A 14,622-nucleotide genomic window follows, 5' to 3' on the forward strand; every position below is an offset into this window, starting at 1 on the left:
CCTGAACCCTAGCAAGGGCAGCACACGTGGGCGCCAAGTGAGAGGTTCAATAATCCGTCCTTTCCCAGGTCTCCAGCACAACCACCGCCCCAGCCCCACCAAATTAGTTACTGAGGCTTTAAACTCAGCGTTCCGACTGCCACAAGGAATGTAGCATATAAATAGAGGAGGCGGTAGTGAAGGGGTCTAGACTCTTGGAAATAAAACGCCTAGGTGGCTGGGGAGAGCTGTTTCTTTTCTAAGCTACTCGGATCAGAGTGAAATATAAGGCCAGTTCAGGTCGGATCCTGAGGAGCACAAGTTAAAACAAGATACAGTAAAATCCATCAATCTTCAGTTGCGACGCTTCCAGCCTGGGATCACGAAGGGTGGGGTATAGGGAAAGACCAGGGGTGATGCGGGAAGCCGAGGCACCGAAACCCGAGCTCCGGACCTCAAGCAGTTCCTTACCTCGCTCAGCTCGGCTGAGGAGTCCTTGCCATATTTCACCGCAACTCCAGAATTCATGCCTGCACTTTTCAGAGCTAGGCTCGTCCCCAGACCTCGGAGCGTTGGAGCCTGGCTTAGGCTGGATAGCCTGGGCTTGCTCCCCGCCGGCACATTTCAGTTTAGACAGCCATTTTCACCCAGGACAGCGGCGAGGCCAAGGGAGGATGCAGAAGCTCGACACGGAAAGTCCCGCTGGAATCTCACCAGCGAGCCATAGCCGCGGGAGGCTGGGCAAGAAGGTTGCGCTTGCTCGCAGCAGCTGCAGCGCCCGAGCCGGCGCCCTGACCCGCCCGTGCGCCCGCCGCGGAGTCCCGGGGCGATGCCACCCTCCGCGCCGCCTCGAGCCTCCTACGGTACCGCGCAGATCCCCATTACCCGGCGGGCGGGCGGGCAGCTCGCGCCGGCGCCCAGCAGAGCTCGGGCACCCTCCGGGAGAAGCCTGGGCAGTGGGGCGAGGACGATCCGTGCCTCCGGTTCCCGGCAGGAAAAAGCTGGAGAGAGCCGGAGCCGAGCGGCACTTCACGCCGAAGTTTCCCCCTTTGAATCGTCTGGAGTTGTAAGTGGTTTCTGATTGAACACAGCTGTCTAGCTGCTGGCTAAGGGCTGCGCGGCGGAGGCGGGGCCAGAAGGAGAAAAGGGGTGGGGGGAGGGAGCGGAGGAGACCGTGCCGAGAGAGCAGGCATCCTTCCAGGTCCTCTGCAATAGTAATTACAGGACCCGGGTCCAGAAGGGAGAGAAGAAACAGGAAAAGCCACCTGAGTAATCGTGCAGGAAATTGAAAAAAAAAAAGCCTTCCCTCTTAGGAGCCGCTTTCCATGATTCAGTAAGGTCAAGGCAAACGTGAATACGGTACGTCGGCCAGCCCTGAGCGGTTTCTCACGGTACATTAAGATTTTACAAGAGTGTGGGCCGGTCATTTCCCTGATTAGTCTCAAGTCAAGCTCCCACTTTTCGTGGCTAGGGCAGAGCGCATTTTCTACACGTCCATAACCAAGATAAAACACGCCCAACCCTTGAAAGATTTAAAATACTCATTTAAAATACGCATTCGTGTCCTCTCCAACCTCCCTACCTTCGTTAAAAACACATGCCTCCACCCAGCTTGGTGGTACCAGTCTGTAATCCCAGCGCCTAGCAGGGGCAGGAGAATTAGTAGTTTGAGGCTAGCCTGGGCTAAATAGTAAGACCCAGTCATAAATAAATAATCATTGCTATGCAGGCTGAGCTAGGCTGGTTATTTCTGGAGTCTGGAAGGTGAATTAGAAAAGCTTAAAAGGCTGTTATATCCAATCAGTCTGAGTTCCTTTAGAGTGAAACTCTCAGTGTACATGGGAATGGGCTGGGAAAGAGGGGCTACCTGGGGTTTTTATCAAAAGTTAAAAGGCCAACAAGTCTGGTTGGTTGGTGGTGACCCAACCGTGTAATCATAGCTCTAAAGCAGGAGGATCACACGTGCAAAGCGTGCCTCAGCTGTACAGTGAGTTCAAGGCCAACCTATGAAACTTAGTGAGACCCTGTTTCAGTAAAATAAAATAAAAGGCAAAATGAGGGCTGATGTGATAAAGTCCCACTGAATCTGAGATGCACTAAAAACCTTTAATATAGGAGGGCTGTGTGGTTGCTTAAGAAACCTCGTCAGTCTCTCTTCAGACAATAGGAAGAAAATATCTCCACCTCTAGGCAGACATATCCTGAAACCTTCTACGAGAAAGCCATTGTATTGTTCCAATCCAAAGTCTATTTTTAAAAACTCAAATAGGATGTTTATTTTTGTCTTAAGATGGAGCAAAGGGGCCACATTTACATTTATCTTCTTTCCCATCCCCTTCCTGTTTAGTTCATTCATTTCCTTTTTTTTTGTTTGTTTATTTGTTTGGGTTTTTTTGTTTGGTTGGTTTTCCAGACAAGGTTTCTCTGTGTAACAGATCCCTGACAGTGGAAGAACATACTGCCATTCATCAGGCTATGTTAGCAGTTTCAGTGTTGGGGGGGTGGTATTATATACAGAGATGCAATAGGCAATATCTAGACCCTCATTCTCCAGGACCCAAGCCAACCCCACGGTCTTCAACAGGTAAGTTGTAAGGGGGAAGAAACCAGGTAAGCAAGTGAGAGATCACATCATGGGAGGCAGAGCTCTAGAACTTCATGGATACACAGAGGCCTATCAGCCAGTTGTAGGATGTGGACTTTATTGGGATCTTTACTTAAAAAAACAACAGTGAAAATGATAAGTGATAAAAGTATGACCTTAAGTAGCACCCGACTGTAATCTGGTCATGTTGGAGGTTGATGCAGGAGAATCGAATGTGTAAAGTCAGCTTCACAAGGAGAGGTCTCGAAACATAATAAAAATTAAAATTATGATATCTACGTTCTTTTAATGTAGTTACTTGTGTTAGGCAATTAGTGGGGCTGGAGTGATGGCTCAGTGGTGAAGAGGGCTGGCTGCTCTTCCAGACTCCTAGTCAGTTTCCAGTACCTACACAGCAGCTTGCAAACATCTCCAACTACAATCCAGAGGATCCAATGCCCTCTTCTGGCCACCATGGGCACCAGGCACAGAACATGTTACACAGACATACATGCAGGCAAAACATACATACACATGCAATATTAGTAATGGTCGATTAATTTCAGATATCCTGATGATCATGCAGTCACATTTTAAAGTGTCCTTTTAGAGGTATATATTTAAGGCTGAAATGATGTCTGTGATTTCTGTCAAATACGGAAGACAGGGAAATGGATGAGTTATTGATGAAACAAACTGGCATAACTTAACTAATAACCATTAAAGCTGAGTGACAGGTAAACAGTCCTTGTCCTGCTGTACTCTTTGAAAATCTTTCTAATAAACACATTTGTGTGGGCTGTCTCTGCTTCCTGTGCCAAGAACAGACTCTGGTGCCCAAAAGGCAGAACAAGAAACTTGGAAAGGCTGTTGCAAGATCAGGGATGCTTTGGGTTTGGAGGAAATCAATCAAGATGGTAAGAAATAGGTGGATTTGAGATGTAATCTTTAGGTAAAAGTGGCCAGGCTTTGGTGAATGATTGGATACAGGTCATGAGACAGAGGGACAAAGTCATGGATGACTGCCAGTCTGGGGGTTGAGTCAAGGAGAAGGACCAGATTTTAAGGAACCAGGGGCTCTGTTTTAGATGTATTACATTTGAGTTTCTGGGGCTGGGGAGATAGGTCAGTGGTAGAGCATTTGCCTACCATATGTGAGACTGAACAGCCCTGATAATGTAAAAATTAAGTAAATAAGGAAAACTGAGCTTCCTATTTGGCATTATAAAGAGATATCAACAGTTGAACATTTGAGCCTTGGGTTGAGGGGATAGTGGGGCATATGGTGATGACTTGGACATCTCCAGCATAAGGATTATAACTGATGAGAATATATGAAGTCACCTAGGCAGAAAGTAGTGAGTGCAAAGATGTAGTTCCAGGACTTATTACTGAGATGCTGACGTATTTCCAGGTTGAATAGAACAAGAATCCAGCAAGATCAAGAAGGAAAATCCAGAGAGGAACAGAGCAGTGGCAGATGTGACAGCCCTGACGTGGAAACGATGCTTCCAGAAGTGTGGCAACCTCTGTAGGGTGCTGTGGAGAGGCCAGGAGAGTTGACATGAAGTGTCATTTGGTTTGGGAGATGACAGGTGACCTCCAGAAGAGCAATCTTCTGAAGTGGCAGAGATGGATGGAAGCTAGAAAAAGGGAAGAAAGAGGCTGAGAACGTTTGGGGATAACTTTGAGAAGTATGCTGCCCCAAGCCCAGGTAACAGTGGAACCTGTCCATTGTAGCCTGGCTCCTTCTGTGGGCTTCCCTGCTTTAGGCTCAGTGACTTAATGCTGAGACATAGCTGGAATGCAGTCCAAAATTAGGTTGGTCTATGTGTACAATTTCTAAGAAAACAAGTATTTGAAAACAATTTCCAGATTAACTCTCATGCACAGAACAAACAAACAAAAATCTTAACTTTTCTTAACTGCAAACAAACCCAAGTAAAGAAAGCACTACTGTGCTCACTAATGGCATTCATGGGCTGCCTCATACCCGGCCCAAACATTCCAATAACCTAGAGTCATTTTCCAACAACATCCCTGCCATTATCAGTGGGGAATTCCGATTAGAGGTTTGCTACCTCGTTATGGGATGTTTTGAAAACTACCCCAGTGTCTGATGAGATCATTTGGAGACTGAATAGTTATCCCCATCATTATCAATGTCCTGAGAATCTTTCCTTTACTCATTTGTAGTCCAAATCTCTTTAAACTATATCAGATTCTTCCCCATGGGGGTGGGAGGGGGAACTAATCAGTAGAGATTAGAGATTTGGAAATCCCAGAAAGATTTTTAAAAAGGAGAACTTTAAATCATTGTAGGAGTACCTCCATATGTCAGTGGAAAACAGAAAGATGAATTAAGTAGATGCATAAAGACAGATCTAGTAAAATTTAGAGACTATGCTGAAATCAAATGCATTCCAAGTGCCTGCCACTGTTACTTCTGAATTATCCCATTGCTCCTTTAGCTAGAATTCATTACTGCAATGGCTAAAAAGAAGCATAGATAGACAGGAGCTGGGGGTCTAGATTAGTCATAGAGAGCTTACCTGGGATGATCAATGTCCAGCTTCTGATACCTAGAACCACAGAGAGGTAAGGACAAAGAAGTAAACTGTGCACCTGATATAACCACTGACAACCAGTGACGAGGTTAACCTGGCATTGTCCCAAGCTGAGAGGAAGAAGGGTCTGGAGCAGAAGCAAGCCGCTTTCCCAGGCTTTGAGTCCACAGAATGAAGTGTCGAGAGCTTCCTACTGGGATACACTGGGACATGAGGAATGGGCTCTTGCCTTGTCAAGGCATTTTTAATTGGTTTGCACAGGTGCCAAGAGACCAGATGTGCCCTTCTAAGCAAATGCTCTCAAACCGGAACTGTCTAACATTACCCTTCCTTGTGCCTTTGTGTTTTGGGTGTTCCACTGTATTTTAAGCAAATATCTTTTCATGTAACTACTGAACAGTTTTGTTAAGTCTTGTCAGCACCCTAAAAATCATGTCTAGCCAGGCAGTGGAGGCCACATGCCTTTAATCTCAGCACTCGGAGGCAGAGGCAGGCGGATCTCTGTGAGTCTGAGGCCAGCCTGGTCTATAGAGTGAGTTCCAGGACAAGCAGAGGAAACAAAAACAAATCATGGCTAAGCTGAATTTGTTGCTTTCCACCAAAATCCAACTTTAAGGCTCACCTGGGAAAGGTAAGTTCCACAATGCTGATGACCCAAGTTCAGTCCTCGGGTCCACACGGTTCGGAGAGAGAACTGACTCCTGCAAGTTGTCCTTCGACTTCTACATGAGTTTCATGGTATGGGCATGCCCCCTTGCCATATACGCACAAATAAAATAAGGAAATCCAACGAAATCTTTTTTTTAGAAAACAACCTCAATTGCAGTTTACAAGTTTCTGTAAGTGGAACAATAGTTTCTTGCCTAATAATTGTAGTAATGTCCAATTCTTCCCATCTCTTCCAGACATTTAGTCCTTCCCTGTCCCTCTGCTTTAGGTGGCATCTCCCAAGCACTGTTCCTATAATTTAATGGAATGGTTCAAGTCTAAATCATCTCCTGTGCTCTAGCCTAGGTATTTTTCTCCAAAGTGTATAGCTTTGTATCATGCTATGCTACAAGTTACATTTTAATGAGTTTTATCAAAATAGAATTCATACATAAAAACATTACCTTTTTGTGGTAATATTTTATTTGTGCTGAAATGTGATTTTATTTGTATTTTAATAAAGTTGCCTGGAGATCAGAGCTAAGACCAAGCCATTTAGCAGAAGTCGGGCAGTGGTGGCACATGCCTTTAATCTGATCACATGGCAGGCAGAATCTCTGTGTGTTCAAGGACACAGCCAAGCGGTGACCCGAACCTTTAATCTCAGTACCAACCATGGAGGTCTATATAGACAGGCAGTGACAAGGAAGTCACATGGTTGGGTTTAGAACCAATGAGAAGGCAGAACAGAAAGGCAATAAAAAGGCAGGACACAGGAAGAAGATCTCTCTCTCTCTCTCAGGGGAAGGACAGCAGCTAGTGGTAAGGTAAGGTGGTCTTAGCTCATGGCTACTGCTTGATCTCTGGGCTTTCAACCCTTTATTTCGCTCTATGTGTCTTATTAAATAAATAAGACTGTTTAGAATTACATCTACACCTTTTAATACATGTAACTCAAAGTTGAAAGGTAACTCAAAAGTACAGCACTTGCTTCAAAATGGCAGCCCTGAGTTTTATCCCCAACACTGGAGAAGAAAATAAAAGAGAGAGTGGATGTACAGAGGTGCAGTGTGACAGCTCTAGAGGCCATGGGACCTGGAGGAATGGAACCAATAAAGGAGGTGGACTAAAGTCTCATGCAGTAGCAAACTTCATTCAGAGCCTCAGACGATGTATAACCTGAGAGCTGAGAAAGGTCACATGAATAAAGTCCTCACGAGTTCAAGCTGTATACAATCACAAGGATAAGACGTATGTGGCAAAAACATGTTTTTCCATAGAGAGGATAGTTTGAAAAGTTTTAAAATATATTTTATGTGAATTGGTGTTTTGCCATGGGTATCATGTCCCCTGGAACTGGAGTTACAGATAGTTGTGAACTGCAAGGTGGGTGCTGGGAATCGAACCTGGGTCCTCTGGAAGAATAGTCAGTGCTCTTATCTGCTGAGCCACCTCTCCAGCCCTAGTTTAAACATTTAATTGAATAACAACAGCAAACAATAATTAGTAATCTATGGTAAATTCATTCCTATTCACTACGTGTGGAACAAAAACATATTCCAGAACAATTCCATGTTTTGAAGAAATTGAGGTCCCAAGACTTTGTTGGGAGCCATCCCTGACAGTGGACAGGTCCCAGCAGAGGATGTAAGGAGTTGGCAGGAGACAGAGGCGAGCCTAGCCATGGTGGTGGTGAGCATCTTGCAGCCTGATTGACTAGCAGCCAGTGTTTATTTATTTATATAAAATTTAGCAGGCAAAAATACATTCATATTGTTCCAAAACATAGATCATATCACTTTTGGTTTTGGACATGTGTTTCATTTCCTTTTGCATATCTTTTAGTCATCATTGACAAGCCATGACAGAACAGAATTGTCATTTCCAATCATTTTCCCTCAAGTTTTGACATCATGGATAAACTGAATTATCATTTTTACTCATTAACCCCATAAGCCAATTTTTAAGAATCTAGAGGCATATGACAGCCCTTTTCTGAGGTTGGTAGCTTTTGTGGCTACAAGGATGCTAGACCAAAACAAAATCTTCAAGCCGATAGTGCGTGGGCTTTAGCCCACCTCACATTAATTCCTGAATGGCTGAGCAGGCTCTCTACTGTTGTGTGGGCATATTGTCAGGTCCCAAGCAGTGTATTATTAACTCTCAATGGTCATAGTGTCAAAGAAAAACCCTCAGGCCAAAGCTGCTGCAGTTATTATTTAAATTCTGGCATTACGTAATGTTTATATTTTACATCCTTGTAGAATCTGTTTATATGTCTAGTCCTGGCATTCTGTTGTTCCTTGCTCATAGGACACCACAGTGGCTCTGCATGTGCTAACTTTTCTAAGAAAGGGAGGTCCTGACACCTCATTCTTTTATCATCTTTCCACTCCATTCTTTGCTCATCAATGTAAATCTCTGTATAGAGCAGAGGTAACTCCAGCTAATCTAACTGCATTGCTGTATATACCACGTGTATAGTGGATAGTGGGAAGAGGCTTGCAATCTGATCTGTGGCCAGCTCCTCCAGCCCACCGAATCTTGTTGACCTTTTTAAGTTTACTTTGTTTTGATTATCTTGTTCCTGAGTAAGTACAGGGACAGTGTGGTGATACTGTGTTCCCCAAAATATTGTGCACCCTAATAAACTTATCTGGGGTCAGGGAATAGAACAGCCACTAGATATAGAGGCCAGAAAATGGTGGCGCACATGCCTTTAATCCTGTCACTTGGGAGGCAGAGATCCATCTGGTTTAAAGCCACACTGGGAACATCCAGGCATGGGGACTCACGCCTTAATCCCAAAAAGTGAGCCTTTAATCCCAGGAAGTGATGGCAGAAAGCAGAAAGGTGCATAAGGTGTGAGGACCAGGAACTAGAGCTGGTTATGCTTTCAGGCTTTGAGCAGCACAGTTCAGCTGAGATTCATTCTGAATGAAAAGTCAGAGGCTTCCAGTCTGAGGAAATAGGATCAGCTGAGGAATTGTCTAGGTGAGAGAGCTGTGGCATGTTCTGCTTCTTTGATCTTCCAGCTTTAACCCAATACCTGGCTCAGGTTTGATTTTATTTATAAGACCCTCTAACAATTCCTGCTACAGGACAGATGTTTCAAGAATACCCCATAGCCTCTGACTTCTTTATGTGTGTCACAACCTCCTACTCTTCAAGTGGATAAAAGTGGGAGGGGTAGTATGTTCAGGACTTTCCTGGGGAAGCTTAGAAGCAGCATTCCTAGGAGAAGGCATACATGATTCATAAGAAATTTTCCATCAATCCAGTATCCCCAAATTGTACAAATATTAAGAGTCTTCCAAGTATGTATAGGTGGAGATGAAAACCAAAGGTGACATGGTGGCCATCATGCAGCTCAGCTCTGCTGGATCTTTGTCAAGCAGCTGTGCTGGCCTTATGACTTTTGCCATTCCCATCAGATATGGCTGTGCCAACTCTTGTCTTGTTTTCTTGGAGTGTTCTTGCAAGCACTCAGAATTCTCCTCACATGACTCCATTCATGGACCATGTTCCAACAAGGAGGAAGATAATAATGAACATATAAAATTATATTGCTATGAATTTGCCTATTTGGAACATTTCATGTAAAGAGAATAACATGTGGCTCTTTATATCAGGCTTCTTCACTTAACATGTTTTAGAGGCTCGCCCATGTTGTATATATTCATGTTCCATTCCTTTTTCTTGCTATAATATTCTCTGTATGTCACATTTCCTTTGTCCATTTACCAGTTTATGCACATTTGAGTAACACCCACTTGCTGGCAATTCTAATAATGCTTTTGGGAATATATGTTAGCAAGTTTGTCTGTGGATATATGTTTTCAATTCTCTTGGGTATGTGTGCACCTGGAAGTAGAATTACATGGCAATGGGACAACTCTATATTTCACATTTTGAGAAACAAACTGTTTTCCAAAATGGCAGCCCTTTTTAAAATTCCCACCAAATGTATTTTAAGTTTTTGGTATATCTGTCAATTTTTAAAATTATAGCCAAATGGTTTTGATTTGCTTTACTCCAAAGACCGATAATATTGAACATCATATGCTTATTGGCCATTTATGTCTTCCCTGGAAAAAAATCTGTAAACCTTTTTATTCTTTGATACTGGGAATAGAATCCAGGGCCTCATGCATGCTAGGAAATTACTTTATCGATGAGCTGTATCTCCAGCCCAAAATGTTTTAAAATTGAATAGATTTTTTTATCATTGTATTTTAAGAGGATTTTTTTGTGTTTTGTTTTGTTGGTTTTTTGTTTGTTTGTTTTGTTTGTTTGTTTGTTTTTATATGTTCTGGAGATTGGACCTTTATCAGTTACAAACTTTCTTTTTTCTTCTTTCATAGGTTGTCTTTATCCTTTCCTCACAGAGGTCTTTGAAGTTTAAATATGTTTAAATATTGTTGAAGTGTTGTGGAATAGTCTTTTTGATGTGTCACTTGGACTGGTTTAATAAAAAGCTGAATGGCCAATAGCTAGGCAGGATTTTGGGGGCAGAGAGGACACTGGGAAGAAGGGCAGAGTTGCCCACCACACATGGAGGAAACAGGAAAGCAGCATGGGCAATACAGAGTAAAGTAATAATGCCACAAGGCAGAAAGTTATAAGAGCTAGTTAGGAACAAGCATAAGCTATCAGCTGAGAATTTATAATTAATAAGGAGTCTCCATGTGGTTATTTGGGAGCTGGCAGGCAGGACAGGAAAAGTCCAACTACAATGAAGCCCAGTTTACCTATATGTTCTTACTATGAAAGTTAATCTTGCTCATCAACTTGATTGGGTTGAGAGAGGCCTAGATTATTAAAGTACAACACAGATGCTATGCCTGTCTGTGAGGGTGTTTCCAGAGAAGGTCAGATCATAAGGGTTCTGATGTTTAATCCACTGATGGTTTCAAAATAAGAATAGATTTTTTTGAGAGAATTATAGAAGGTAGGCTAGTTTGAAGGTGCATGCCTTTGAAAGCCCTGTCTTGCCTCAGTTTCCTCCTCTCTTTTTCTCCTCACTTCTCTCTCTGCTTCCTGCCCCCCCGTGCATGCAGTGATTAACCTCCTCCTCCCTCACAGGCTTCTGCTGCTGTTGTCTTCTGCCTTCCCACAGGCCCAGAGTCAGGAGAGCCAATGGTTACAGACTGGGATCTCTGAAATTCTGAGGCCAAGTAAGTCCTTTCTCCCAGAGTTGTTTCTGTCTGATGTTTTATCACAGGGAAAAGAAAGGTGACTGGCATAGTAACTTATGCTTTTGCTGAACAGTTCATAAACTATTGCCTAATGTAAGATCACATTGTCTTTTCTTTTATCTTAATCTTACAGTTTTAGCTCTTACATTGAGGATAGCAATCCATGTTGAATTACATTTTGTATAATGTAAGGGTCCTAATTTAATGTGTGTGTGTGTGTGTGTGTGTGTGTGTGTGTGTGTGTGTGTGTGTCCCCAGTGCTGGGGCTCAAACCCAGGGCCTTGTGCATGGTAGCCTGTCCTCTATTGTTGAGATATATTCAAAGCTCCCAAATATTTTTCTTTTCTTTTCTTTTTTTTTTAAGAGATTGATCTTTATTCAAAACTCTGAACTACCAAGTTAGCGTTTTCCACCAACTCGGGGCACAGAGACCTTCACAGGCTTCACAATCTTTTGTTTAGGTGCTGCTTTGGTGGGGGCCTTGGCAGCAGCCATTGCTGTCTTCTTGGATGGCTGCTTAGCCTTTTTTGCTTCCTTGATAGCCCTGATAGCCTGTTCTCCCTGGGCTTTCCTAACTTCTGGTTTCTGATTCCTCTTGGCCATTATATCAGCAAGAGATGCACCAGTGATAGCTCACTGGAATTTGACTGCACGGCAGATACTTTTCTTTTGAATTTCTTCCGACTGTCCCTTTTTGTGTTTCCTTCTGTAGAGGACAGTCCAGTTTATCTGCCGAGGATTCCTTTTGGAAAGGAATGCGGACTCGAATTTTGCATTAAGAAACTGGAAAACCTTCCCGTCAGTCCTGGCGTAGTGCCGCCAGTGTCCAGGGTAGATCTTGAACCTGCTGAAACTGCACAGCTCGATCTTCATGGTGAGAGCTGCTGGCTGGCGGGAGGGAAGATGGCGAAGAGACCCAAATTTCTTTTTCTTTTTTTAGTATTTAGCTATTTTAGCACTATTTATTGAAAAGATTATGCTTTTCTCACACTAAATTGTTTTGGCACCCCTGTCAAAACCAATTGACCATAAGTGTGTTTATTTATAGAATCTCAAATCTATTCCATATGTCTGTATGTCTATGTTTGTGCCGGTATTTCGTGATCTTTATTATTCTAGGGTATTTTTTATTGTTGTTTTCTGTGTTTAAAACAGAAAAGTGTTGTCTGACTTTGTTCTGATTCAAGGTTGTTTTGGCTGTTCTAAGTCTCTTGTGTTTCAGCAGGAATTTTGGAATCAACCTACTGGTACATAAAGAAGCCAGAAGTAGTACATTGGATCTCTATGGCAATTTAGAGACATTGACATCTTAATAAGCCTGCTGGTCCACATATGCGGACTGTCTTCTCATTCACTTAGGTCATAGATTTCATGAAACTGTTTTCAATGTACAAATTTTACACTTCTCACATTAAATGTATTACTAAATATTTATTCTTTTTGTTCTTCTTTTTTTGTTTGTCTTTAAGACAGGGTTTCTCCATGTAGCCCTAACTGTCCTGTAACTTACTCTGTAGACCAGGCTGGCCTTGAACTCAGGGACCCACCTGCCTCTGCCTCATGAGTGCTTGGATTAAAGGCTGGAATTAAAACTGCCTGGCTTTTTCTTTAAAAATTTTAATCCAATGCAAATTGACTTGACTCTATTTAATTTTTCAGATAATTCATTGCAGACATATAAAAATTAACTGATTATTGGCATGTAAATCTTATATTCTGAAATCTTGTCTGATTTATTTAACAATTGTAGTGTTGAGCAGATTACTTAGAATTTTCTACATGTAATATGATTTATCTTCTGCAAAGAGAGGTAGTTTTAATTCTTTACACAGATGTCTTCTAATTCCTTTTCTTGCCTACTTGCTCTGGCTAGCAATGCCACTATAATGTTGAAGTGAACAGTGGAGACATGCATGCCTTGTTGCTAATCTCCAAGAAAAACACTGTTTGTGCTCTTTATTCCTCCATCAGTTTGATGTCTCTCTACTCCAGTGTAAAACTTCTACCCAGCCTCACGTTTTCTTATTATCCTTTTTTTTAAGATTTATTTATTTATTATATATACAGTGTTCTGCCTGTATGTGTCCTTGCAAGCCAGAAGAGGGTACCAGATCTCATTACAGATGGTTGTGAGCCACCATGTGGTTGCTGGGAACTGAACTCAGGACCTCTGGAAGAGCAGTCGGTGCTCTTTTAACCACTGAGCCATCTCTCCAGCCTCTTTCTTATTATTCTTAAGCTGTCAAGCTTGTTACCACATTTCTTCCCCTTGCTCCCTCTCCTGATTGGAGTGTTAGCCATTTGCTTCTCGTAAGTTTTAACTCTAACTCCTATCCTGACATTGATCTTTCTCATCTCTGAATCATCAACACTTCTGGCCTTATCAGCTCCATTCATGGGTGTCAGTAAGGCTCAACTAGTGAAGGGACAAAGTGGAGCTGGTATGGCTGTGTCAGGATTAGAAAATGGAAAGTATTCTTACTCAGTTGGTACATAACTTCAGTCTCAGATCGGCAGTGCTCTTCCCTGCCCAGCTACTATACAGTTTGCTGGATCCCATCCCTAGAAACCACGAGACTTTTCTGGAGTTAAACAGCCATAAGACTAACATTTTATAAAACTGAGGTCTGAAGAATGGTCCTCTATATACAGTTAATCAAGTATTGTGAATGATAGTTCTAAAAAAAAAAAGCCATTTTTCTTTCTTTTTTTGTTTTTTTCTTTCCCATTTTTTGTTTTTTGAGATAGAGTTTCTCTGTGTAGCCCTGGCTGTCCTGGAACTTGCTTTGTAGACGAGGCTGGTCTCAAACTCAGAGGCCTACCTGCCGCTACTTCCCAAGTGCTGGGATTAAAGGTGTGCACCACTAAGGCGGAATCAAAGAATTAATTTAGATACATAATATTCTCACAGAACTTCCTAATGGTATTTGAATCGGCATCTTTCAGCATCTCCATAGCTCTCCGGACATACAACTCATGTAGTGTCGTGTTCTAGGAAATACCTTTCCGATCCTCCCACCCTCCCTCCTTCCTTCCTTCCTTCCTTCCTTCCTTCCTTCCTTCCTTCCTTCCTTCCTTCCTCCATTTCTTCATTTTTTTTCTTTTCTGCCTGCCTGCCTATGTTTCATATTCTTATTGACTTTTAGGCTTTCATATTCCAGAATTTAAACATGTTCTAAAATATTTAGCTTATTTCCTCTCTTACAAGAAACAGAACTCTTTCAAAGTACCACCAGTCTCCTGTAGCCCTCCTATATGGAAGGCTACCATGGAGTGAATGATGGAGTTCCCTCAAAAGCTCATGCTGAAACTCAACCTGCTATGCAACAGTATTAAAAAAGTATGGCTTTGAGAGGGCTCTGCCCTGATAAATAACATTATTACCTATACAAGAAGGCTTGAAATGAAAGGGAAACTCTTTTTGCTTATCTGCCTTTCCCTTATGTTCCTCCTCTTCAGAGGATGTTGTAACATGGTCCTACTGGCACCTTGATCTTGTACTTCCAAGTCTTCAGAACTCTGAGAAGTAAATTTCTGTTCTTTAAGATTTTACCCAATCTTTGGCACTCCGTGACAGCAGGGCAAACATCTAAAGATAGCCCCCTGGGCACAGGGGAAGGTTTGCAGAGACTTTGTGTGTTGGGTT

The 14,622-nt window shown here is 42.6% G+C and overlaps 1 protein-coding gene and 1 pseudogene across 2 annotated transcripts in view; both read right to left on the reverse strand.

The window, feature by feature from the left end:
* Mcc (MCC regulator of WNT signaling pathway) overlaps positions 1–14,622 on the reverse strand; it is a 376,902-nt gene that overhangs the window by 232,486 nt on the left and 129,794 nt on the right. The window contains exon 1 of one of the 2 annotated variants that reach the window (XM_036204584.1): positions 451–1,096. The exons of the other annotated variant lie outside the window; for it this stretch is intronic. Within the exon in view, the coding sequence (XP_036060477.1) occupies positions 451–507 (57 nt within the window). The 5' untranslated portion in view covers positions 508–1,096. Of the gene's footprint in view, positions 1–450; positions 1,097–14,622 lie in introns of those variants that run through there. 2 annotated transcript variants of the gene reach the window in all.
* On the reverse strand, positions 11,376–11,852 carry LOC118594608 (annotated as a pseudogene).

The sequence above is a fragment of the Onychomys torridus genome, chromosome 13 (assembly GCF_903995425.1).
Source record: "Onychomys torridus chromosome 13, mOncTor1.1, whole genome shotgun sequence".
In the NCBI taxonomy this organism is placed as follows: domain Eukaryota; kingdom Metazoa; phylum Chordata; class Mammalia; order Rodentia; family Cricetidae; genus Onychomys; species Onychomys torridus.